Source organism: Larus michahellis, chromosome 9, assembly GCF_964199755.1.
Source record: "Larus michahellis chromosome 9, bLarMic1.1, whole genome shotgun sequence".
In the NCBI taxonomy this organism is placed as follows: Eukaryota; Metazoa; Chordata; class Aves; order Charadriiformes; family Laridae; genus Larus; species Larus michahellis.
Window position 1 is genome coordinate 42,912,696 of NC_133904.1, and position 24,362 is coordinate 42,937,057.

Consider the following 24,362-nt stretch of genomic DNA (forward strand, 5'->3'; position numbering starts at 1 on the left):
TAAGTATAAAACCAAAAAAATACTTTTCAAAGCTATTATTTAATTCCTGTTTGCAAATTATTTTGAGATCCTGGGGTAAAAGTAAAAAGCCATTTCAGTCTCAACTCACGGCTACATTATTGCAGCCTTACACCAGAGAAGCACCAAAGAAAAATGGTTTAACACAATGGAGAATTAGCTCTTCCACAATTTTCAACTGTCATATTTATAGATCATCTGTGATTTTCAGCTGTTTCAAAGTGTATGAAACTCAAGACCAGCTTTTCAACACCAGCCAGCAGAATCATTTCGTATGATGTGTTTTACTCTCTCTCACTGTATGAATGTTAAAATTCCTGCATCATCTGTTCATTGGGTTGCATTTTCTATTGTAAGAGGCTTAGTATCTGATGAGAGAAGCATAAAAGTGATTTAATTTTGGCAAGCCGTACAACTAAAATCAGCATTATTTCTGCTTAATAAACTCATCTTTCACACATACCTCTGTTAGCTAATGCTTAAAAAGAAGAAACAGTAATAAGCACTGAAAACATAAAACTGGTTTATGGCTAATTTTTAAGGACTACTGAGAATACCTGAACACCAGGACAAGATTATGAGCAGAGCTAGGTTTTAGTTACCTTTGGAGAAATAAACTCATTCTTTATGATAAATTTAAAATGAGATTTAAAGCTGGAAATAATAATACTTACGACTTTTGTGGCACTGACTTTGTTGCAACTTTCCCTGCTGGATCACTCCACTCTGCAAACAAAGGAAACACATTTTCAAATGTCAAAAGATTACTGTAGAATTAAAATGCACCCAAAGCTGTCAGCCCATCTAATTATACTTGGTTTCACAACATGCCACAATGCATAACATGTAATAAAAAATGGAACTGATCTGCTTTAGCACCATAGAAATTAATTTTTTAGCCTTTGTTTTAATGATGTCAAGCAGGAAAAAAAATACCCAACCCTGACTGTTAGGACTAGGGTGATAAAGACCTACTTTGTACATTGTATCCTGAGGTCAGATGTTGGGAGTCCTACAAAGAAGAACACACAAAACGTCAGCATTAGTTAAATAAAATGAAGAAGGTAAGATATATCTTAGCTTGCTAGATTAAGGGCACCAGCATTACACAAACAGGGAAGGAGATGGTACAGGGAAGGGAGCATGTAATTGTTAACGCAGCACCAGTGACATTAGTTTAAAAAAACATTAACTGTGGAGACACAGCACCACTGAGGGACCCTTTCACAGTTCAGACAAGTGCTTGTCCTCAGCTGCTGTAAATCTACATACCCCTTTATGGAGACACTGCACAGATTTATACCCGCAGCGGTCCTAGCCTTTTCCAGGCTTGGCCATGGAAGTGTGTATGAGACATCTATGATGTACAATTTAGACCGCAGCATGGACGCAGCTATGCATTAAATTCAGCACCACTGCCTTTCTTGTTTTGATCTCGCTGCTTGGAAATGCAGTAACCTTTTATTGGTAGTCACTGCTTTTATTTGGACTGTGACACACAGGATTTGATAAAGACGCAGGGAGCAGATCTTCACCTGACGGAAATTGGTTCAAATCCAATGAAATCAATGGAAGTGCAACAACTGTACACCAGCAAAGAATCTGGCTTGTGACACTGAGCATGCTAATGCTGGGATTCTTGTTGGCTCACGATAACTAAGCTGCTTCCTGCATGTCACAGAGTTCTCTTGCTTGGTTTTTCTCTAGGCTTTATAGTCCACAGTGATTGTAATCAGCTTTCCTTCCAAGCAGAGTTTGATCATTTGAAATTAAGGTGTTATTTACAACTTCATCTTACAGCCAGGCACTACTTTGCTGGAAGTGTTAGTTCTGTAGGATGTTAAAGTCATTAAAGCCCTCACTGCACTTCCTCTTAGGGCATTATTAGTTCCTAATATTATACTGTGCTGTCAGTCAGTCCCTTGTGAAGTAAATCATGCCCTAAGAGTAAACATGGCACTTTAAATTTGAATGTCAAAGGGATAAATTGTTCCGATAAGTTCCGCCTTTTTTATCACACTTTTTTATATACGTTTCTCCTGAGAATACTTTTTTTTTAAATAGTTACATTGAGAACTTCTAATAGTGCCTGTCTCTGGTTTATATGGCTGCACAATCTAGCCACATTGTGTCTACGATCTATAATTTGGCTAGCTATAATTGATTTAATGTGATGTTCTGAAGAGACATTTCTGTTTTATTTTTTAAAGTAAAACTAGCAAACTTGGAAATATTTACATGCTTGCCCATTTCCTGAAATGCTATCTCAAAAAAAATCTAATTTGTATTTTGTATCGAAGTGATATGGTCAAGAATTTTGGCATCAACATTTAATGTGCCCAGAAATTAACTTTGATGTGGGTCTTAAAAGTTCAAAGCAAACTTAATACAAACAGAAAAGCAAACCAAAATTTTAGCTTCTCTGAACCTGTGCTTATACTGCTACCGATGGAGACAGGGGCAGTCTGCAGGACGTAGACCAGTTTCTGCAGGGCCCATCAAAAACAGAGCACTAAATTAAGGAGGGTATAAATTGCAAAAAATACAGCTTCCAGTGGGCAAACCCCTCTACTCTCACTTACTGCATTCACACAGGTCAGACTCCACTGTCACCTAAATGGTTTCAACTGACTTTAACCCAATTTGCAATGAGGATTATACTCTTGTATGATTATGACTTCTGATGCTTAACGCTGCAGCAGTTAACTCTAGCGACATTGGCAGTGCTGGAGCAGTAACAATCACATTCCATTAAAATAAGGCATTCTGGGCGCTGGCTTTGTTTTTTTAAGGAGCCACAGATACTGCTAATCTCATATGATTTCCAATTAAGTATGGCGGCTGCATTTCAGACAGGGGAGTATCTGCCAAACAGATAAAATCATCAAGAGGAAAATCACATTCCAGCTTCTAAAACAGGATATGATTGCTTGAACCATAATGTCAAACAGTATCAGTTTTGTAAGCTATTTTCCAAGGTCCCGCCTTTAGAAAGAAACTTTTGTGTAGCTCCATGTCAGACTGGCGTAGATTTCGCACCCGCGGGAAGTTCTCCCCTTCCCCAGACATCATCAGCTCCCAGTTGTTCAGGTCCCAGCAAAAGATACCTCCATCCAGGGTATGAGCTCTATCTCTAACAGTGCGAACAGAATCATAGCTAGAAGGCAACAATGGAATTCGGGCTGTTCAAATCATACAGTTTAACAATTCGCTGAGTGATAGGTGAACTGCTGGTACTCTCCAGGCATCTGTTTTTGACGTGGCAAGTGCTGAGCGCGTGCTTTTAATAAGGCCAATACTGAGGATCGCATTGCGCAACGTTGTGTGCCCTTGGAGTGTGCACACAGACAGAGGCCACAGCACTGTTCACATGCAGGAACATTTTAAGTCACCATAATTTGACCATGCAGCCTAAACCTCATCATGCAATCAATCACTAAGTAGGAACAAATGACCATCTCAGCCACTGCACTGCAGAAATAATAATGGAAGAAAAACAAACAAAATATATTGTACTTGATGTAAAAAGACTCATATAACAGAGAAAAAGTTCACCTTGCCTCAGTTGTAGCAACTTCTGCAGCTTTAAATAAGCAGTCCTACTAGTAACAACAGTCTGATTGGGAATTTCCAACTAAAAATAGTCTTAGAAATTTTTGAAAATGGAACCAATTACAAAAATAAACTCTCCAGCGAAGAACACTCAACAGAACAGAATGTTAATCAGGTCACTGGTAATACCCTACTTGTACCTTGCTTGGGATAGAAAACTTGGTCTGCTCAGCCTTGCCAGGAGTGTGAATAGCAGTAAGAGGAGGAGGCCAGGAATGGGTCATCTCCTAGGGAAGAAAAAAAAAAAAAGGTTTTTGAAAACAAATTCATGTACATAAAGAAGAAAGACAGGAAAAAATGATGATGTATTCTCCACTGAGTCTGGAGATGCTTAAAGCAAGCATCAGCACCCATCCTTATGTGGTAGATGAACACCTCAACTGCCCAACAGGCAGCAGTTCCTCGGAACAAGGGTGAGGACAGGTTTATGGTCAGAGGAGGGGGGAAAAATCAGTAGAATAGAGAACCTGCAAAAGTGTTGTTTTAGGCAGAGCTTGTAAGTGCCCTTCTAATGAGTGTGTTTTATGGTAGATGTTGCTCCATGCTCTCTTATCTTTGCTTTTAATTTAATAAATATTCAGAGAGGCAGTAATACTTGTCTTTGGCAATCTGTTGTATCTCTGTGTTGGTTGTTTTTCTTTGCCTACAAAGCACAGAAATGACTCTTTCTTGAGACAAGGGAGACAAAGAGCAAAAGAGGGTCTGATCTAGGAAATTTTGCATGCAACGGCCATAATCCTGACTGCAGTAAACTAAACTTCCCAGCTGCCATTTCACACTGGTCAAGCCCAGGGCCAGTCACTACAAAGCTCATGAACACACAAGTTTCTGTAGGTAACATGACAACCACTGCAAATGTTCCACAAATAAAAATATAATATAATACAATTAATTAAAGAAAATATAACTGTTGTCAAAAGGGCAGTGTGGTTGGGTGCATTTGGGCTGAAGACATGGCCCGGGTGGCTACAGCTAGATGCTAATGAAGATACAGCCAGCGAGTTGCAGGTCTCCAGTCCGACAAATCACGTGTCATACAGGAGGTTAGGAGAGAGAAAGGAAAGCTATGCACCATGGTCCTCAGTCAAGGGGACAGGCAGACATGTAAACTTCCCCCAAGCACCTGTTAGGCACTGGTATTTTATTGAAGCCCATCAAATTTCCACCTTTAGCACTGCTGCTATTGCAGCAAGGTCTGGCTGAGCCCCGCAAGGGACAGAGCCCAGGAACGATTTCTACGGAGAGAAGCCCTCCCCTGGTCCTGGTGGAAGCAGGAGGGCAGGGCTGGTCTGGCAGCTCGGCCTCGCTGGGCTCCTTCATTCTGCTTCCACCCGTGCAGCGCACCATGGACACGCTTGTGGCTTATCTAAAGGGCCACACAGCTACAGAGACTGCAGCCTGGGGCCAAGCTTTGCCAGTTCCTTGCGTAGAGGACTCAGGGACAGGCGAGGGTGCAGATGTCTCTGCACTGCTGGAAGACCTTTTGGGTTTCTGGCGGTGGAGCTCAGGGCCTGTTTTCATTGCACAAAGCCCCGGCAGTGGCCATGAGGAGGAAAGAGGCAGCTCGTGAGGAGCTCATCCCTCCCCGTGGGTGAGGCTGTGGCAGCTCAGTGCAATGACGAGAAGTACGCTGTTATATTGCACGCATTGTTTGACCTCTGCACAGAGGAAAGCAGAAAAAGATTTAAACATCCAGTGAACTTTTCCGTGAGATAATATAATCCAAATCCTGCATGCCTCTGCCAAATCCTATGCCATAGAGGTTGCTTTGTGGCAAATCTCCTCATAGCAAAATGATGAAACGGAGACTTTATCACATAATTAAAAGAGGGACAGGCAGCTGAACTGAAGGCAGAAATGAAGCATATTCTAGAACTGCAATTACAGGCTTGACCTCAGTCTGTTCCTGCCCACGCTGGACAGAGAGCCTAGGATTCATGGGAAGATGATGCCAGCAAACTTCAGAATATTCACTGTCAAAATGCACCTAGTGTCCACTGCGTACCACTTGGCGGGCTGAAGTGTAAGCGAATCTAGTCATCTCCCTGCTAGGGGACACCTGAACATAAAAGAGTGGGGAAAAGGAAAAGTGAGTCTGCTACTATTTGGGGAAATTCAATTACAAGGTAAGAAATCCTGATTCCACTGAGGTCAGAGGCAAAAGGCAAAAGTCAACTTCAGCGAGGTTAGGACTATCCGGTCCATGTGTTTACAGAGTGACCTTGTGAGCGTCAAAGTCTATTACAATGGTACCAGCTAGCTACATTGAGGCATTTCACTTCAATTATCACTGCAATAAAAATTATTGGATAGAAAATTCCAGATAGGATCACACATGGAAAACAACACAAGTAATTAAACCCCAGCGTATAAGCAAGCACTCTGTGTGGAAGTGGTGAGGAAGTATACAGTTACTTAAAGAAACATACCTACATCTGCCTACGGACAAGTGCCACCGCACTGTTGACCAAAGAGCCTGGAATGATCATAGAGGAAGTTTTGACTTTACTCATCTGAAAAATGTCACATCAAAATGTATGGGCAGCAGCCCCACACCGACAGCGGCACAGCTGCATATCACGCTCATGCAGAGCACTACCGAGCTGCAGAATGACACGCAAAAATGGCACTGTGCTCTTTGCAGTGACGGGTCAAAACCTCAGCCCCACATCCTGCAGAGATGGGACCGTCTGCGTAACCCTCTCCTACTCTGCTCCTTAAGCACATGCACAGTACTTTGGAGAATCAGAAGAAAGCACGCCATTTGTTTAATTATTCACTGGACTTCACCATTCTTTGCTATGCCCTAAATTCTTTTGGCGGTTCCTCATCTTTAAATACGCGCTAAGCTCTATTTTGTTTAATTTGTGAAATCTGATATATCTACCTTCTAATATGTTATGACTATAAAGAACCACGCAGACAGTGTGTGTCTTGTATATGCATCCATTAAGATGTATATATAAACATCTTGGTTTGTAAATACCTGGGAAAGTAGGCAGGGAATTGCATACTTTTTTCTTTATTTTTCCCAGGAAAAATTAAAAAACTTTAATCAATCCAAATTTGGAAGTATTTAGAAATTCCTGGATGTAACAATAATAAAACCGAGCATATGAAATGCTTTAAAGAGGAATTTAATGGAAACAAAGTAATCCCACAAAATTGAGTTAGGATTTATTTTCACATGGTTTGGACTTAAAATAATTCCAAAATCATGTTAACTGTTGGAGCGGGTAGATGGCTGCTATGGAAGCATGCATTTTTTTATAGACCTGGAGATTAAATGAGAAAGTAAACCTGCACAGTTTGTTGGCTTAAAAGTCACTGTGGTCCTCTGATGTAGTAACATCAAGCATCCTCCTTTCTGAAAATTATTTAAACATTGTTTTAATTGACTCCATGTGCTTTATTTATTAGAGCTAGGCACGCTCGTCTCTTCAGCTAAGTCTGCTTCTTTCAGCTATAAAAGCCCTCAGGTAAGTAACCAAGAAGGACACACGCAGATGCGATCTAATGAATCACCAAAAATACAACTACTCCAAGCAAACTTTTTAAGGGCTGCAGAGGTACAAGGCCAAATCACGATTTAAATGGAAGGAGAGGATTGGGGAAGGATTTAAACTTGCAAGTTTCTAAGGAAAAGGTCAGAGCAAGAGAACTGAGTACAGGGGATATGGGGCAGATGGTAAATAGCTTTACAAAACCAGTCCCTAAAATAATAGCCGCCTTCAAGATTTACTTCTTTTCTCTGCATTTCATTTCTCCATCATTTCCTTCTTGTTCAAAAGAAAGTGCGCTGTGTTTTTAAATACAGATAAAAACACTGAGCCAGGCTCTAAGAGGTCATGATGGAAAAAAGCAGGCAGGCTGTGTACTCTGCGTCCCTACTGAGGCAGCTTCCCTTCCTACAGCGCACTCTAAACTGTTTAGCCTGATCTAATTTGAAGCCTCCCAAGATATAGGGCTCATGCTGCTTCCCTTGGGAGAATTGAGGGGAGACATGAGAACAGTCTTCAATTACAGAAAGAGCTGTTGCTAAAGGAGAGAATAATCTGTTCTCCAGTTTTATGGTGGATATGAACTTAAACTGCAGCCGGTTAGACATAAGAAAAAGCTCTCTAATGGTAAGGACCGTGCAGCACTGGAACAGATTGCTCAGAGCACTACACAGACTCCATCTTTGGAGGAACACACTTAAGAACAGATTAGCACACATCCGTCAGGAATGGCTTAGGCAGAATTGATTCCTGCATTGGGACAGGGACGCGTAGTAGACGATCTAAGACCCTTCCCAGCTCTTCTTCTTGTTCTGTAGTTTGATAGATCTCTGTTGGCCAAACATCACCCTTACTGCCTCTCTTGTGGATAGCAGATCCACAAAAAGGCAGAAGAAGAAAGCAACAATCCTGGTGCCTTTCTTCTGTGGCATTAAGAGTCCACAAAGGCAGTTTCAGGACCGACACTGTGCCCACATCATTAGAGGGCAGCCAGAGGAGCAGGAGGAGGAGCAGCTCTGCACACATTGCTAGCAATAAATGCAATCTGAGGCCACCGCCGCTACACAGATCCTATCTGTGGTATTCTGTCAACTGCCCTTCTCAGTCCTTTCAACTCTTAGCTAAATCTGCTGCTTTAAACTTTCTCCAATTTTTGGTTACACAGTATGTTAAAGTTGCATTCAGAAAAAATTAATATATGATGAATAGATGTTCTAGGGTTATTACAAACTTGATGTTATAGCTGGTGCTAAGCAACCTACTGCCTCGATGGAGTAAAGATAACCAAGCGCTTTACCATTTATTAAAGCCTCTATTAATGATTTATTAATGTTTTATTAACTATTTATCAATGCAACCTTAATAAAAAGCATGTCTTTTTTCACAGTATCTTTCTGGTTTCTGCATTTATACAAACTTTATCAAACCCTCTCTGCTAGGAAGCCAGTAATGCATGAGGGGCAGCCACATGCTATGTGTGTGATGCATACTGAATTAAAAAACATCTCAACGCGTTTCATCTTTGGGGAAAAGGTGAAGGAAGGAATGAAGATATAGATATATATTTATACATGTACAAGCAAATGACACCAAAGCCTAAAGGAACACAAAGGCAATAAAACTACGGGCTGTTTCTCATTCATATTCCTTAGGAAGGAATGGGAAATTTGCACGAGCACAAGGGAATATCCTGACCAGTAATGTGGCCTGCTTTATACCGGGCCAAAGGCTTCCTGAGGAAAGGATTTTGATACATTGTCAGTATTGACAGGGACATGATAGATAAATTCATGGATATGCATTTGATTTTCATGGTTCAGCACTTAAAAAAATTCTCATCATCAGAGGGATACCGCATCTTTTTTCCTGTGAGGGGGAAGGAAAAAAAAAAAAAAAAAGACTTCAGTGATGGCCTGATGGCTTCCAAGAGCAAGTCAGCTTTCCTGGTATGAATGTTAAGGCAGGAAACTTTTTACTCATGCAAATGTTTTGGCAAATTTATTACCAGTGGCGAGGGCTCAGTACATATTTTTGGAGGAACAATGTGGCAGCATCTGCAATGATGCCTGTGTCATACTAGAATTTATCTTGCTACTGTACCAAAAACTACTAGAAAGCCATTTGGAAATACAGTGCATACACACATGAGTTCATTACTGAAAAGCCAGAGTTTACCCTACAAAAAGCAATCATTTCCCTGACCATAATCTAAAAACACAGCGTTCACCTTGTGGGTTTTATCAATGACAACAAATAAGTTCCCTTTGCCCAACTGGGGAATGGGATGCATTCCATATCCTCCCATGGTAAATTAATATTCCTTTCCATATTAACAAGAAGGGGAAGGACAGACAAAAGTGATATTCAGTGAAAATGAATACAGAAAGTGCTTTAGAAGCCAGTAACGGTTGACTAAAAACCTTACAACATATGTTTTTCTTTCCTACTTTGTTAACATTTGGAAATCCATAAAGAAAGTGACAGCAATATGGACATTTTCTGTTGAGCTTCTCAATACTCTCTGACTCACGTTTACCTCACAGTTTTCAATATATTTTCCTCATACTGTAGCTTCTATAACTAATAACAGTCATATTCTTTGCTTAGAGCATTTAGAAGACAATAAAAAAAAAAGCAAAACATGATTGATGTACTTACTGCTCTAACCAATCTTGTGTATGTGAAGAAAAACAACGCTCCATTACAGTGAGAAGGTATCTCAGTTCAAGAGGCTGTTTTAGGGGGAGAGTAATGAAGCTACACCACATGAACCCACCACCGGATTTCCAATTTAACAAGTCCGACACAATCCTAAAAGTAACCACAGCCTACATAATAGTGTGTCTACACTGCCAAATGATTTAGCTCCCTGCTGGGTTCCTGGGCCCCAAATGGTCCATGCTGTGCATATAATGGCTCATTCCCAAGGCTCCTCTGTGAAACAGGTTGGATACTTCTCTCCAAGGTAGATCAGGATCATTTTCTTCATCATCCACCTCAGGAAGATTATATGGTCAAAACCTGTCCTGAATGTGGCTCACACTGCCCAGGACAGTCCTTCAATTCAACCCCAATCAAGTTTTGTGCCATCGAGCACCTTCTCACACGTTCTTGGCATTTTCAGGAACATGCAGCACAACTCCCTAAAGGCCCTACCACAGAAACATCATGGTGATGAACTGCAACAAAACAAGAGGTCTGTAGCAGCTGTATCCCTACTCTTGTTGGGTTTAGGTTGTCTGTATGAGTAAAGTGCAGGAAGGACATGGGGGGGTTCACAGAACATAATCAGCAAAGTAGAATCACGGATTGTAAAAAATGAAGCGGGACCTTACAGGAAGCACACAGGAGAGCTCTCTTAAGTTTTATATGATGAGACAGATTAAGAGTTCTGTGGAAAAGGGATGCCTGAGAAATCGTGAAGTCAAAGGTAGATGCATCCTACATATACGATTGCCTCTCTGACCCACGCTGCCTTGTCTCAGACCATTCCCTAAGCTTTCCAGTGAATGTCCATGAGATGAGCAGAAGCCAGTGTTGTCTTTGTGTCAAGCCATGAGCCTTCAGAGTCCAAAGACAGGCATATACTGACCAGGAAGAACACAACTGAGGTAACTCCACTTCCCATCCAAGAGAGGCAGGAGGCATCTTCTCTACTTGCAGAATATGTGGGGTTTGTTAAGGATAGGCCAGAAAGGCTGCATGCAAGGAAAGGATGATCAAAGCTTTGAAGTTTTGCCAAGCACATGTGAGATGCTGGGCCATGTGAGGTATTTGTATTTCCATATTACTGTTCTTCTGGACAGACCTACTGATGGGTCAGGAACATGGAACCGCCAGAATGGGTCAGACCTGAGGTCCTGCTCATCTGGGATGCTGCTGGGCAGTGGCTGGTGCTGTGTCTTTCACAGAGCACTTCAAGAACACCAGAGCAATCACGAGGGTAAAATCCTGAACCTCCATACTTCCTAATCCTAAAATGTACTGTGATCATATCTGGTTAATACTGCATCCAGAACTGGATATTTAGTTAACACCAGTTTGAGAGTCCTAAAAGTTAATGATACACCCAGAAATATTCAGATACTTGCAGTCAGATGTACTAAACCCACTTCCAGAAAGCTAGGCATCCTTCATCTGTCACTCTCGGTAACCTAACTAATGACTTTGTTGCCCAATGCACAGTACCAGAGTCTTGCTGTGGACAGTATGGCCAATGCAATACCTCCTGTTCTTGGCAGCTTCTCATGCCCACCGCAATGCACAGTCATATCCCATTGATTTTATTTATTCAAAATGATACTTGTTGGTAACCATCTCCAGGGATGGCACATCTAATTTTCATGAGGGCCCCAAGAGATAGGAAGTATGCATTGAACTGTTAAACACAACATAACATCCTGGCAGTACAACAGTATAATATAAACAAAGGCACAATAAGTAATAAAAAGCTAATTCTTTCAAAAGTTACTAATACCAACATATAATTTCATCTCTGCAATTTAAAAAACATTGGCAACATTTCTCCAAGTAAATAAGCAACTGTGTTTTGAAACTATTCACTGCTGGCACTTGTTTAAGGGAATCTGGTAATTTGTTCCATCCATCCTGAACTTCACAAGCAAAAAAGCATGTCTTGAATCGCCTGTTTTCTTCTCTGAAACTTAGGGTTCACACCAAGAGGAGAGCAGAACTATAATTTACAGTTACAAAACAAGACTGCACCTACCCTGAGGCACTCCACTGTGCACATTTATACAATACATTACACCATCTCCTTTACATTGCCAGATGCAATCAATTCATGGCTTTTTTCATACAAAATACAACAGTGAATTATGTAGTCACATGACAAGACCTTATCCATGTAATTTCTTACAAAATGCATTTACTTTCTGGAGCCACTGATGCCAAAGTAATGGAAAAAAATATCTCCAAATTCAATATCAGGCAAAATTAAATTACTAAACTAAAAAACTTCTCGTTCTGTAGGCTTAGCACTGAAACTATTTAAATTTTACATTGTGCACTAAGTTTTAGACCCATGTAACCAGCTTATAACCCACATCCTGACAGTATGATGAAACTGAGTCTAAAAATCATCAGGAATTTGAAAGCATCAACTTGTGCCAGAAGACACTAGCTTTAGCCTTAAAACAGCAGCATCAATTATCTGAAATAGCATATAGGGGGAAATTAAGAAACCAGGTTAGGCAACCTAAATTTGAGTTTAAAGCTGAATTCTTTTGCATAAGCCATGATTTGCTTTCATTAACATTGGACTCCAAATTGTTACTCATCAAATACAAAGAAATGAAGCTACCACACACTGCTGTACAATACACATTGAAATCTCTTACAAAAGCTGGTTTTTTGCCTTCAAAACCGAGACTCTGCCAGATCTCTTTTATTTCGCCTACCACACAAGCAGTATTGCAGCATGGGTTTTCCTGAGTGGGTGTGCCAGGGTAGCATTTCTTTTTAATGCTGAGTGTTTCCCTCTTACATAGTCTCCTCAACACCCCAACTGTAATGCCATTAAAACAGTGGTCTGAGGCTGAGGCAAAGACAGAGTGAACACCTAGAAAAGCTCAAACCTGCCCATACCGAAGCTGTCCTTTTTCACCATTACCTTTTCTTCATCTATGTGATGGTCACCCCACTATGTGTCCCAGTTGAAAACTTGCTTCTCCCTTAGTGTATGAAGAATGCACTCTCCCCTACAGAGTATGATTATCTTCCCAGTGCCTACATCAGAGACTATGAATGCTTTGAGGGCAAAGACTGTCTCAATTTTTGTCTTATGCAATGCCTAGGGCAGTGGTGGAACTTCTGACTATTGGCTGGAAAGTGGGAACAGTGAATATTGGCTGGAAAATCCTGGGTGGACAACATAGCCAGCTTGATCAGCATTCAGCGAGCCCTGGATGGACAGAAAACTTCAAACTAAAGCCTGATCATTGGATCCTCTAATTTGGCACCCTGTTTTTTCATATGCTTAAAAGTTTAGCATGTTTGCCAAAAAATATACCATGGGCTCTGGCCTGTAACAGAGAGGGAGAGTCCTTGCTGCCTCTCACGCTCAACCCTCTAATTCTCTTCTCTTAGAGAAAGACCTAAGCAGCCACCTGAAAACTTATCATGTGACCTGGCATTTATTATAGCAATTTTAGCCTTTGGAAAAGAAGAAACATTTCAGTCTGGATTTCCTTTTCCTCACTTGTGCCTTGAAGCAGGTCTGTTCCTGCATCTGCGTGTCCTGTAAATCATGCCAGCCCTCCCCTTTGATCCGCTCCTGCTAAGCTAACAGGTGTAGGAAAAATGGATGGATGTTATAGAAGATGTTTTGATACAACATATACTTTTTTGGCATGTCAGCCTTACCCACATAAGCCAGCTTAAAGAGTAAAGAAAACCGAAGCCAAAACATGCTGAGGTCTTTTTTGATCTCCCCTAAGGTATGGAGCCTTCAGAGTATTTCTGGTAGACAGATTCCCACTGTCACATGCATGCATTTGATTCCTCATTTCCCAGCTCGTTCTTTCTCACAAAGCTAATAAGTCTGAGGTTGGAAACATTAAATACTCAGAACTGCCACTAAGACGTATGACTTGAGGATGCTTGGTCCCACACAGAGCAGCCCTAACGTCTGAAATCAGCATGTTCAGACTATACGCCAGATTAATATATCCTCCTCCCATGCCTGCATTTTTTAAAACCTTCTGACAACAAACTCATTGAAACAAACTAACCCCTAAAAACAGGGCTGAAAAAGGGCGAAGTCCATAACCTTCCTGTCTCCAAACACTACACTACTTTTTTTTTTCCCACAGGAAAACCAGTAAATAGGACACAAAAGCCACAGCACTAAAATGCAGTTAAGTTTGTTGCTCCAGCATTTAAAAATTATGTATCTACATTACTAGACGATGACATGTACTGGCTTTGTTGCTTCTAGATAGACAAAAAGGAACAGCAAACTGTTCATTAGTAATAGTTTATCAGGGGTCATATGAGCAATCTGGAACAAACTTGGAGCAAGCCCAAGAAAAGACCACCCAGTAGACCCACGGTTGCTAGTTAGCTCTAAGCAGTTAGTGCTATTTGCAACTCCAGCTGGTGTCAAACACTGACAATTACCAGTTATCGTACAAAGACGAACTAGAATAAACCTGCCAAAGAACACTTTTTTCTTTTTTTTTTTTTTTTTTTCTTCAGCACAAAGTGCAATGCATTATCACGTTCAAGCAATCACCAAAAGGAGTTGTTGATCTCGCTTTGCTGGAGAGATACAAAGGCTAGATGCAGTAACACGCCATTCTTTTTGAAGGGTGACTTGTGTTATAAGTGAAAGACACTACAGAATGACAATGCTGCTGCAAAAGGAGATAGAATGATACATTTAGTCAAATTCCCAGTCTAAGCCTTTTCAAAAGCACAAGCAGTTAGTATAACATTCCTTAGGGTTCCTGTATCCTTTCAAACATGATAGCTTTCTTGTAGTTTACACTTATCATATTAAGAAAAATGGTAATGAGGAGATCATGACAACTTCTTTTAAAAGCAACAATGACTCAATTGCCAAGGAAAAAAGGAGTGATAACTATTTTCATGGAAAGAAGCCTCCAGTGAACGCCTCACTCTTGAAGCTGTGTTCTTTGTTTTTGTCTGAACTCAGGAACGACAAGGGGCTGCTCTTCAAAAAAATCAGAGCACCAGTTTTCATTTGATTGGCGCAACACTCCCTTTTCAGATAAACTGGCAGCTTAGACCTCTTATTGAAAAGATTAGGGACTCAAGAGGTTAGAAATGATAAAATACTGGAAGAAGTGGGAAGGGATTAATTGGCTTGATTTAAAAAAAAAAATAAAAAAAATCACTCCTGGTAATGTTCCCCTACAAACCAAACACCAAGTCTTTTTTCTGAGGCTCAGAAGAATATTTTTAAAGGTTACTGTATCTTGGGGTACCCAAAAAAACATACTCTCTAGGAGGATACACTCATGGCAAAGAAATTAATGGACTACAAAGCCCAAAGGGGACTTTAACACTCAATGCTCGTGCAATAAATTCCATCAGAAGATCTCAAAGCATTCCCCCCAAGAGATCAGTCGCACCATTTCCAGCTTGGCTGCAAAGGTGAAACTTTGCCCATGCCTTAAATCACCCACTCAACCAGCAAAAAATGCAATGTGCACTACCCTGCCCTTTCTTTTTTTTTCCCATTAGCAACCCATGCAAGTCTCCCAAGTCCATGTGTATCCATGTTGTTCCTGTTTCACCCTGCAAAGTACTAGTAAGCAGTATTTCCACCTCCGCCCCAAAAATATTTGCTTAGACTTTGCATGGAAATTTTGGAATAAAGGGAATAGCTAAACAAGAGCTGTAAGCTGTTGAGAACAGGGTTTCTAGTGACACCCACACCAGAGCCCTCACCCGAGGAGCCCTGGGAGGCAATACAGTAACACTTGCAGCAGGTAGAATAAACAGCGCATGCAGAATGTTGAACAAATATAGATTCAGGCACTTAGGGCTGAAGTTCAGATTCATGTTTGTAGTCAGTTTTCATCTCTTGCCTCTGAGCAATGGTCAACAAACACCTCAATGCCTTGAACTAATAAAACCATCTTCCTTTCTAATGCTACAGCCTGACATTTTCTTCAGCTGACTTCTGCAAGGCTGGGTGCCTGTATGAATGCTTTTAAATCAAATAGAAATGTGAGAAATTCCTTGGGAAAAAAAAAAAAAAAAAAGAAAAGCATTCTGGTCAGATTTTCTAGCTATCCAAAGAAACTGTTACACGGCTGACATAAATCAATGTGGCAGGATCTACAGGCTAATTAAACAAATGTGACAATTTTACTATGACAATTTGAAAATGCTCAAAAGTGCCTCCCATCCACAGTGTGCATTCTTCTCAAATGTGTATTAAAACCCATGTACTGTATTAAGAAATTGAAAGGAACTTACATATTCAATAAAAAACACAATTATAAGCACAATTTGAAATATATGGCTAAAATAGATTGGAAGTTCATAAGGTTTCTCAGAACATTAAATTCAATGACACGCTTTCTTTAAAGAAATGTTAGAAATTCTCTATAGAAATGGATAAGCCACAGTATGTAGTATAATTTTAAATATCTGATTGAGCCTTCCTTTGGCGCAATTATAACACCAATAATTCCAGCTGAGGACCTCAATGCATTTTGCTAGCAACTAATTTAACTTCGCAGCGCGATGGCAGTGTGGGTGAGGCTCTATTTCCCCATTTCATAGTAGGAGACACTGTGGAGTGAAGGGGCATCTTAAGGTTATACAGGACGATTAAAGGCAGGATGTTTTATCTGAGTCTATGAATTCAAACATTTATTGAGAGAACGTTCAAAGAGATGAGGAGATGGGCCATATCAGTCTTTTACTGGCAGCTGTGAAATGGTGTATTCTGAAGAGACTGACAGCTGAAACAATCTCCACAGGTAAGAAGGAAGACACCTTCAGAAAGAACTCCACTGACTATCCTGCATGACAGTCTTAAAGCCTACAGATCATTGACAAGTAGCAAAGACATAACTTGCCCCCACAAAATGGTGGCTTCCAGAACTATTCTCCCTATAGGCTATGGAATAACTTGAATTTAAGACAGATGATGACTGTAAGACTACCTTCCCATGTAAGGCTGGTTTCACAAACCCCATGGAGGCTGGCAAGGCTGGGAGTGTGTCATCACATGACTCCTCCAAAGGAACCATCCACCTGCTTGTCCGGGGGTCTCTCGGGAAGAAATACTTCTTGGCCCATAACTCAGTTGGTTTCTGCATTCTCCCTTCAAGATTAAGAGATTAGGAGTGGCCTGGGTTAAATTTAGACTGCAGTACATGAAGAAAATGTCAACAAATATTCCTGGTATCTGCTGTAACAAAACACTTTCCTCTGAGAGTAACAACGAGATTCCAAGTTCTAACTTTGGGTTTACTCCAGGTGTCATCTTTGTGCTGTTTTCTTTACTTTCCTTCTAAGACCACAAGAGCAGTGAAGCATCAAAGGTTGCAACGTGCTATAGTTCAACATATAGTTGCATATATGCAACATATAGTTTAAGCAGAGAAACTGAGCATGCCTCAAGTATCTGCCTCTTTTTGGTCCATTTTTTTCCCCATCTATCTGGTTCTTTCCTTACACATATTTTTTTAGCCATCAGCCAATTTTTTAGGTTTTGATTGTCATGGCCAGCTGAAACTTCAGAGGAGAATTTCAAAGAGGAGAGTTCTTGATACTCTTTCTGAAGTTTCTTTTAGTTACATCTTTCAGCCCTGTCTTCCCTTAGATGCTACAAGTCTGTTTAGCCTTTTCCTAGCTCTTGTTTCTCTTGACTAACAACATATGGCCAGCTTACCCTTCATGGGTTCCATCAGCTTCTTCAGCAGTGCTGACTTATGGGGAGGCTTCCCATCAGGACTTACAACCTGCAACACATGCCCTCAGGGCTGCAAAAACCGAGCCCTTCCCTTTTGTGAGATAGAGCCACAGAAGATGCTATGGACTTTGTCATTTCAAACCAGAATTGCTTCTAAAGCATGCATTCATTTCAGAAAGCCTAACTCGATTTTAATATGTTTTCAATGTCTTCATTCTATGCCTAAAGCAATTTGTTATGTAGAGTACACATTATTAATCTACTTAAATGAAAGGTAACATTGCTAGCAGTTTAAACACTCAATGCCCGTATTTAACCATGCTTCATTTTGACAGGACAAGATGAAATAACAGAAATGATTAATCTGAGACCAGAAGAATATTCTACTACCTATATTTCAAATTAGGACTAGATTTTTTTCTTTAATACTTTGGCAGTAAGATGTGTAAGTGGAGTATAGGAGCTTCAGATGGCTTTTCTGCTTGACCACACTGTGTACTGTGCCAGGAGTTGTTACCAGTCATTTTGGAATCGGCAGCAGTACTCCAGAACAGGCACACAACAGACTCTGAAGTTCCTAATCATGTTTTTATACAACATAAATTTGTGCAGCCTCCAAGGTCCTTAAGGGAGGATACCTGGTACAGCTAGAGCCAAACACTACACTAACAGTATAGAAATGTTTAAAATTTTCCATTGAGTTCAGCACTTGGGGCCTTTTTTGTTCATGGGAGCATACAAAAGGTCAAAGTTGATCTGACATCCCAGATTCCTTGGGTCTGTTTTCTCTCACACTTTCACTCAAAGATAAGGGAGTTACTCTTTATTTACAATGATGAAAAGGGACGGGAAGTCAGGTCCCACGGGTCTGCAAATCTGGAACAGGAATCTTAGTTTTATGATACTCTCCACTCAACTACAAGATCCCATCAACTTGTTTTCCCACATTCTTTGTCTCTTTCACTTCCAGTTATTTCTGGAACTACAAAACTTAGAGGTATTCAAATAACTAGTATATGAAGTGACCAAAACTTTTAAGTGCCACAGAGGGTGCACCTGATATTCCACAGAAGTTGCAAAACTTACTACTTTTCCCTCCAAGACAATGACTTTGCTTCAACTACTTTCTTCTTTGAACTGGCTTTTAAAAAAACTATTTTGTATATTCTCATAAAATACCATTATTTTTATCATAAGAGAGTACTGAATCAGTGAAGATGCCGACCATATAACATGTTGCAATAAATAGTGGATCATTTCTGAGGTGACTGTCAATGAGGAAGAGAAACTAAAAGCGGTCGTTTTGGTAAAAACAGATGCTGAAGAGCTTAGAAAACAGGTAAGAATTAACACTTTTCCATTTAGTCATTCATTTCTCATGAGAGTGTTTTCATTCTCTTCAGGAGCAGTAATAAGTGTCCCAACTCTTGCGATGTCAGCTCACTTTACAGTAATTTTAGTTGCAATGGGAAATCTGGCAATGATAGCAGAATTATATAATACTACTGAAATCAGCAACATTTCCATTTGGCAGTAGAAAAATATATGTTAAAATATTATGGTTAAGGAGATAAGAAAACAGAATTGAACAGGGAGTTTGCAATAGGTGCACTGCAATCCCTCCTTTCCTGAATACCTTTTGTAATCTTTTTTTATTGTTACAGTGTAGACAGGCTGCAACAGACCCACATAATGATCAGATTTTACATTTCAAAGTTCTTCACTAAATAATTTCTTTAATGCTGCTACAAAATAAAACCTTTATTTGATAAATGTGCCTGCAGGCTGGAATCAGACCTTGCTTGTCTGTCCTGACAAAGGTCTAATCTTTTGCTGCCTTACATCTTGAAGAGGCATTTATCCCTCTAAGAGGCAGGTGCAAAACACCACCTTTCGAATACAGGAAACACTGCACACCCACATGCATTTGTCAGATCAGACAGTCAACCTTTTCTCCCCGTCACCTCCCCAACAGCATGAAGTCTGCTTTGCGTTGCTCTGGCAGCTCAAAGCAGATTTATAGTATATATCTACATCACAAGCGAACTCCTCTCATACCTAACCTGTGCCATGCCAGCAGTGCAACGGCGGCCCAAAAAACCAACCATGAAAGCTAAGTACTTGAGCACTGACTCATGCCAACCTCCGACTCAGCTAGCGTAAAGTTAGCTCTGAGTCTTCACATTATGTACCTTCGAGTTAATATAGACAGCTTTGGGGCAATGCTCCTAAAGTGTCTTTCTCATGGGTGGCACCATAATGTTGTCACTGCAAAGGTGAATGGCCAAAAATTTGAATACTCCTGTTCTGCTGTGTGCGGGTGTAACTCACAGTGGCCAAGGTGAGCCTCCGTGTTAAAGGTCTGGACACAAGGCTGCATTCTCCAACTCCCAAAGAGCCTTTTGCACTTCAAGCCTACACCAGGCTGCCCTCAAATGATTCCAACGATTGACCTCACTGTGCCTGTGTGTAATCAGACGGGCAATGCACAAAATGCCGGGAAAAGCATTTCTGCTTTTCTTCTGAGCTTCCTGGAATTGTTGCTAAATGCTTGTGGTGGCACCGAGATGAGAATTGAGCTGATCACCTACCAAACCAGGAATGAACTGTTCTCGAAGAACTACTTGGCATTTCCATTTTCTGGAGTGAGACCACATCTAGAGAGTCATCAGAGCGAAGTTGCTGCTTTTATGTATACCTGAAGTAATGCAGGGGTAACTCCTTTTTATTTAATAACAGCAGCAGCAACGTAAAGTGGAGCTGCTGCCAATTTATACCAGTGTGGGAGGAAGAAGAATTCAATGAACTCAAATGAGATCAGAGGTCAGTGGAATTACCCCTTGATTTATTTTGATGTGAGAGCAGAAACTGGTTCTGCCTCCATTGAGAAAATGCTGATAAAAAGCTGAAAATGCAACGGCATGGAAATTGCTAAGAAATTAATTGTTTTTATCCGTCCAAATCTTCATGTACCTAAGCAAAGTCTAAAGGAAAAAAACCAACCACCCTACAGTTGTAACACGTCGCCTTTTTCAAAGCAGGCTATTACCCGTTCCTTACACGCTTCCAAAGGCTGCACGCCAGACGAGGGACAAAGGCCGCAGATACACATTTACACGTGGGTTAACTTTTCAATCCATTTTTTCATTTCAACAGAAATAATAAATCACCTTATCCTGGAGAAAGAAGCAGCTTGACACAAAACATACGGTGCTGGGCTATTTTTATAGCACACCTAAGACATATAGGGATTCATTTATTTACTCAGCTATTTAAAAGTGGCTACTCTTACTCATTCTCTGGACAGCTAAATGCCAGGTTGCTAAGTTACTGTTACTTGACATCATCTCCTCCCCAAAGTGTTCCCACATTTGACAGGTTCACATGATTTACTAGGCCAGTCAGCTCGTTATTCACTTGTCCAATGACGTCTGGATAATCATTTTAAATTCACATCATGTCCTCCCCAGCAAGCCCCCAGATTCCACATGAAAATATTTAAACTGCCTGTCAGCTACTAAGTGCATTTGTAACCACACTGGACAGCATACCTGTATTTTTCAAATTACAATTATTATAATTAGGTTTAGCATCGTTCTTCAATGTTGGTTTGTATTTTAGAAGAGAAAACAATTACTGAGGGGCAAATAATGGGCTATATCTGTTACAGTCTAATTTTGCTCTGTGAACAGCTCACCTCAGCTATGGATGATACATATTAAATCCATTAGTGCTTTCAATTGGCATGAGGAAGGTAATACTACACATAATTTGCCCAGTCAAGGGCATTTTCACCTGCTGATCAATTTACATATTCTCCAATGTCATTAGACATGAGCTAGTCATCAGAAGAATAGAAGACCATACAAATTACAGACTTTGCTCATTTAACTCCAGTCATTTTTATCCTAATTACAATCTGAATTATATTTAGGATTTGTTTTGCTTCCAGACTAGAAAGCTTTTAATTAATATCACAGCTGTCCACATAACATCAGAAGTCCATCTAGCTACTCGATGCCTTACTGCAGCGAATATGCACCTACAAGAATTCTTTTGTTCCTCTAAGCAGGGACAGATTTTCAGACAGAAGTGCCTGCCCAGATGGTTAGCAGCACAGACACGAAAGCTTTATGTACAGACCAGAGCCTCACTTCTGCGGGATTATGTCTAATCGATTGCCTAAACACCTAGCACAAAGTTTCAATTTACACTACAGCTCCTCAAGAAAATTCAGTTAAATAAAATTTCCTTTCTTCCCCTTGTAATGCTGTATGCTTATCACCTCCTCACCCAGAGGTAAACCAATGCTAAGGGAGGGCCCTTCTGTGCTCTCTATAGGCAGAAAAAGTATCGCTGCTAGTTCGCACCCGGTGTCACACTTACACCCCACCCTGCGCCTGAACCAGCACGGGGTTCACATCCCGCGCAATCACAGCAAGGCACACTGATGGAAAGCGCTGGTGCAAGCGGCATGAGTAACAGCTTCAGAACATTGGTTTAAAATGTCAGTTCTCCCGCCCCACCTGCACTTTGTATCACAACATTTCAATGAACTCATTTTTCAATGGCTGCACATAGCGAGTGACAACTTAATTTAAATCCATATTAATAAAATGTGAATTACACACACACACTGTTGATTGCCTGTCTTCCATGTTATCTGCACTTTCAAAGACATTATGTTGGTTTAAAAAAATAACCCACATTTTGAAACAGAAAAAAGGGCACGGACCACCAGTGTATTCACCTTCATCTTCCAATTAGGTATTAGCAACCTGTATTAAATGCAAATCTCCTGTACCATCTTTACAGCTTGGCCTTAGTTGTACAAGAGATATTTTTTTTTATTATTGTTGTTGTTATTATTATTATTATTAACAACAACCTTCTCAGCCATCCTGGTTAGAAAAGCAAAATCAACAGGAGACTGGTCTGCCATTAACCTTTGGCTGCAGTATCAGGAACAGTCCTTAAAGCATTTACACAAGATGACATAAGTGGCTAAGTGTTTCAGGAAATCTGAAGGACTGTGAAATTTTGTCTCTGAAGACTTAGGGGTCTGAATGGACTCAAGACCTTTCCCCTCACTTGGTTGGAAATTTTTGACCGTAAACTCAATTAAAGTTTTTTTTTTCTAGGAAAAAAAAAAGAAGACGACGACAGAGATTAGGAATTGCAAACCTCTACAATTACAAAACCCATTAATCAAGTTCAGCTTGAAAAAAGAGCTCTGTAAAATCAGAGGTCACAGATCTTAGCTTGGGTCCCTCTTCCTTGTAAAGTCTAGCAAAAAAACCTACAAGAGTTACTGTGTCTTTCTGAGGGGCGAAACAGAATTAAGTCACTTAATTCCCTGACTTAAAAAGAAAAAAAAAAAAAAAAGAAAAAAGCAAACTTCAAGGCATGAAATACTCTCAGGGGAGACTGGCAGGGCTGGGGCAAGGCAGGCGGCAGCACCCTTCCTCTGGCACTTCGGGGTGCACAGCTCGGCAGCAGACATGGCCCAGGGCAGAAATTGCCAGTTGTTGCCAATGGTTTGGTTGGGCAAAATGCACGCTAATTCACCCCCATCTGTCTACCTTTGGGAGTCGACTGTCTTATAATCTGTCTTGTTTACCTCTGCAACATCCCTGACAGGACAGAAATGTTAACGGCCTATTTTTTGACCTGGGGAGGCTGCTGTCAGGGAGCTGAGGCCCACACTCCCAAAGGCTCTTCAGAGCCTACGTAAAAGGCCCCAAAAGGGCAGAAAATATCAGTCAGGGCTAGGAACTTAATCCAGGTTCTCAAAGCACAAATTGCTGCTGAAACAAAGGGTCATCCTTTCATCTGGAGCAGACAGCCTGAATCCCCTGACACAGGGCTTCCACGAGGAGCCCGAAGACTGGATTTTGACCGCTGCTGGGCATCAGAATGTGATGCACTTATTTTCGCTCTGTTGCCTATCATGTAGAATATGATACTCTGCATGCAGACAAAATACCTTTCCTGCTAGCTTATTCTGCATTCTAAATTTGAGAAGAACAGTCATTGACAAAACTCAGGTACTTCTACTTCCACGTGTGCTTCAGCACCATACGAAGTTGAAAGCCTAACACGCTGCCGCTGACAGCAACCAGTTGGGACTGGGGTTTGCTGAGCCTTTGATGGGCAGCCCCAGAAGCAGCTCTGTGATCTGCTGCTTTCATAGACTCAGGGCCTTGCTGGCAGCCCGCAGCCTGCCTGCTGGCAGGTTACAAGAAGGCTGCAGACAGCCTGTCAGTGCCCAGAGCTGCCTAATGCCACGCTGATGGCATACTAAACCACCCTCACCATGTAACAGCATGCAAACCTACCCAGCTGAGCATGCGTCAAGGCAGCGCGCAGCCCAGACGAACCATGGCCGAGGTCCCATGCTTGCCTGTGGCATGCCAAGCCCGTAGCTGCTCGCTGGCATGGGCGGTTTCACATGCTCAAGGTGGCTTTCGGCTATGCCTGCGGCTATGTTTGCTCCATGGCTGGATGGCAAGGCTGGGCACTGAGGGTGCCTCCAGGCATTGGTACCCAGCAGTCAAATCAATCTGCCGCTTCGTATCCCTTTTTTGGGTGCCCATTACATGCCTTTGTGAGACAGATCCCCAGAAACATGGAAACCAGCCAAATCCCTGCTCTGTTCACCAAGAGGCCCCCACACCCCGAGGTTAACAGCCTATGGGTGGCAGGAGGTGCTGCTGCGGCCACAGGGACTCTGCAGTTCATCCCCACACTCTGAAGACAACAGAAAGTCCTGCACTTATCTCAGCAGGTTTCAGAAGGAAGCCCAGGACATTCTG

General features: G+C 41.2%; 1 protein-coding gene across 3 annotated transcripts in view; it reads right to left on the minus strand.

Moving 5' to 3' along the window:
• Window positions 1-24,362, minus strand: part of AFF2 (ALF transcription elongation factor 2) — a 346,222-nt gene that overhangs the window by 127,842 nt on the left and 194,018 nt on the right. For all 3 annotated transcript variants that reach the window (XM_074599583.1, XM_074599581.1, XM_074599582.1), the window contains exons 5-7: window positions 3,771-3,857; window positions 994-1,030; window positions 693-744 (exon numbers count right to left, since the gene is read on the minus strand). In XM_074599583.1, coding sequence (XP_074455684.1) covers window positions 693-744; window positions 994-1,030; window positions 3,771-3,857 — 176 coding nt within the window. The remainder of the gene's footprint in view (window positions 1-692; window positions 745-993; window positions 1,031-3,770; window positions 3,858-24,362) is intronic.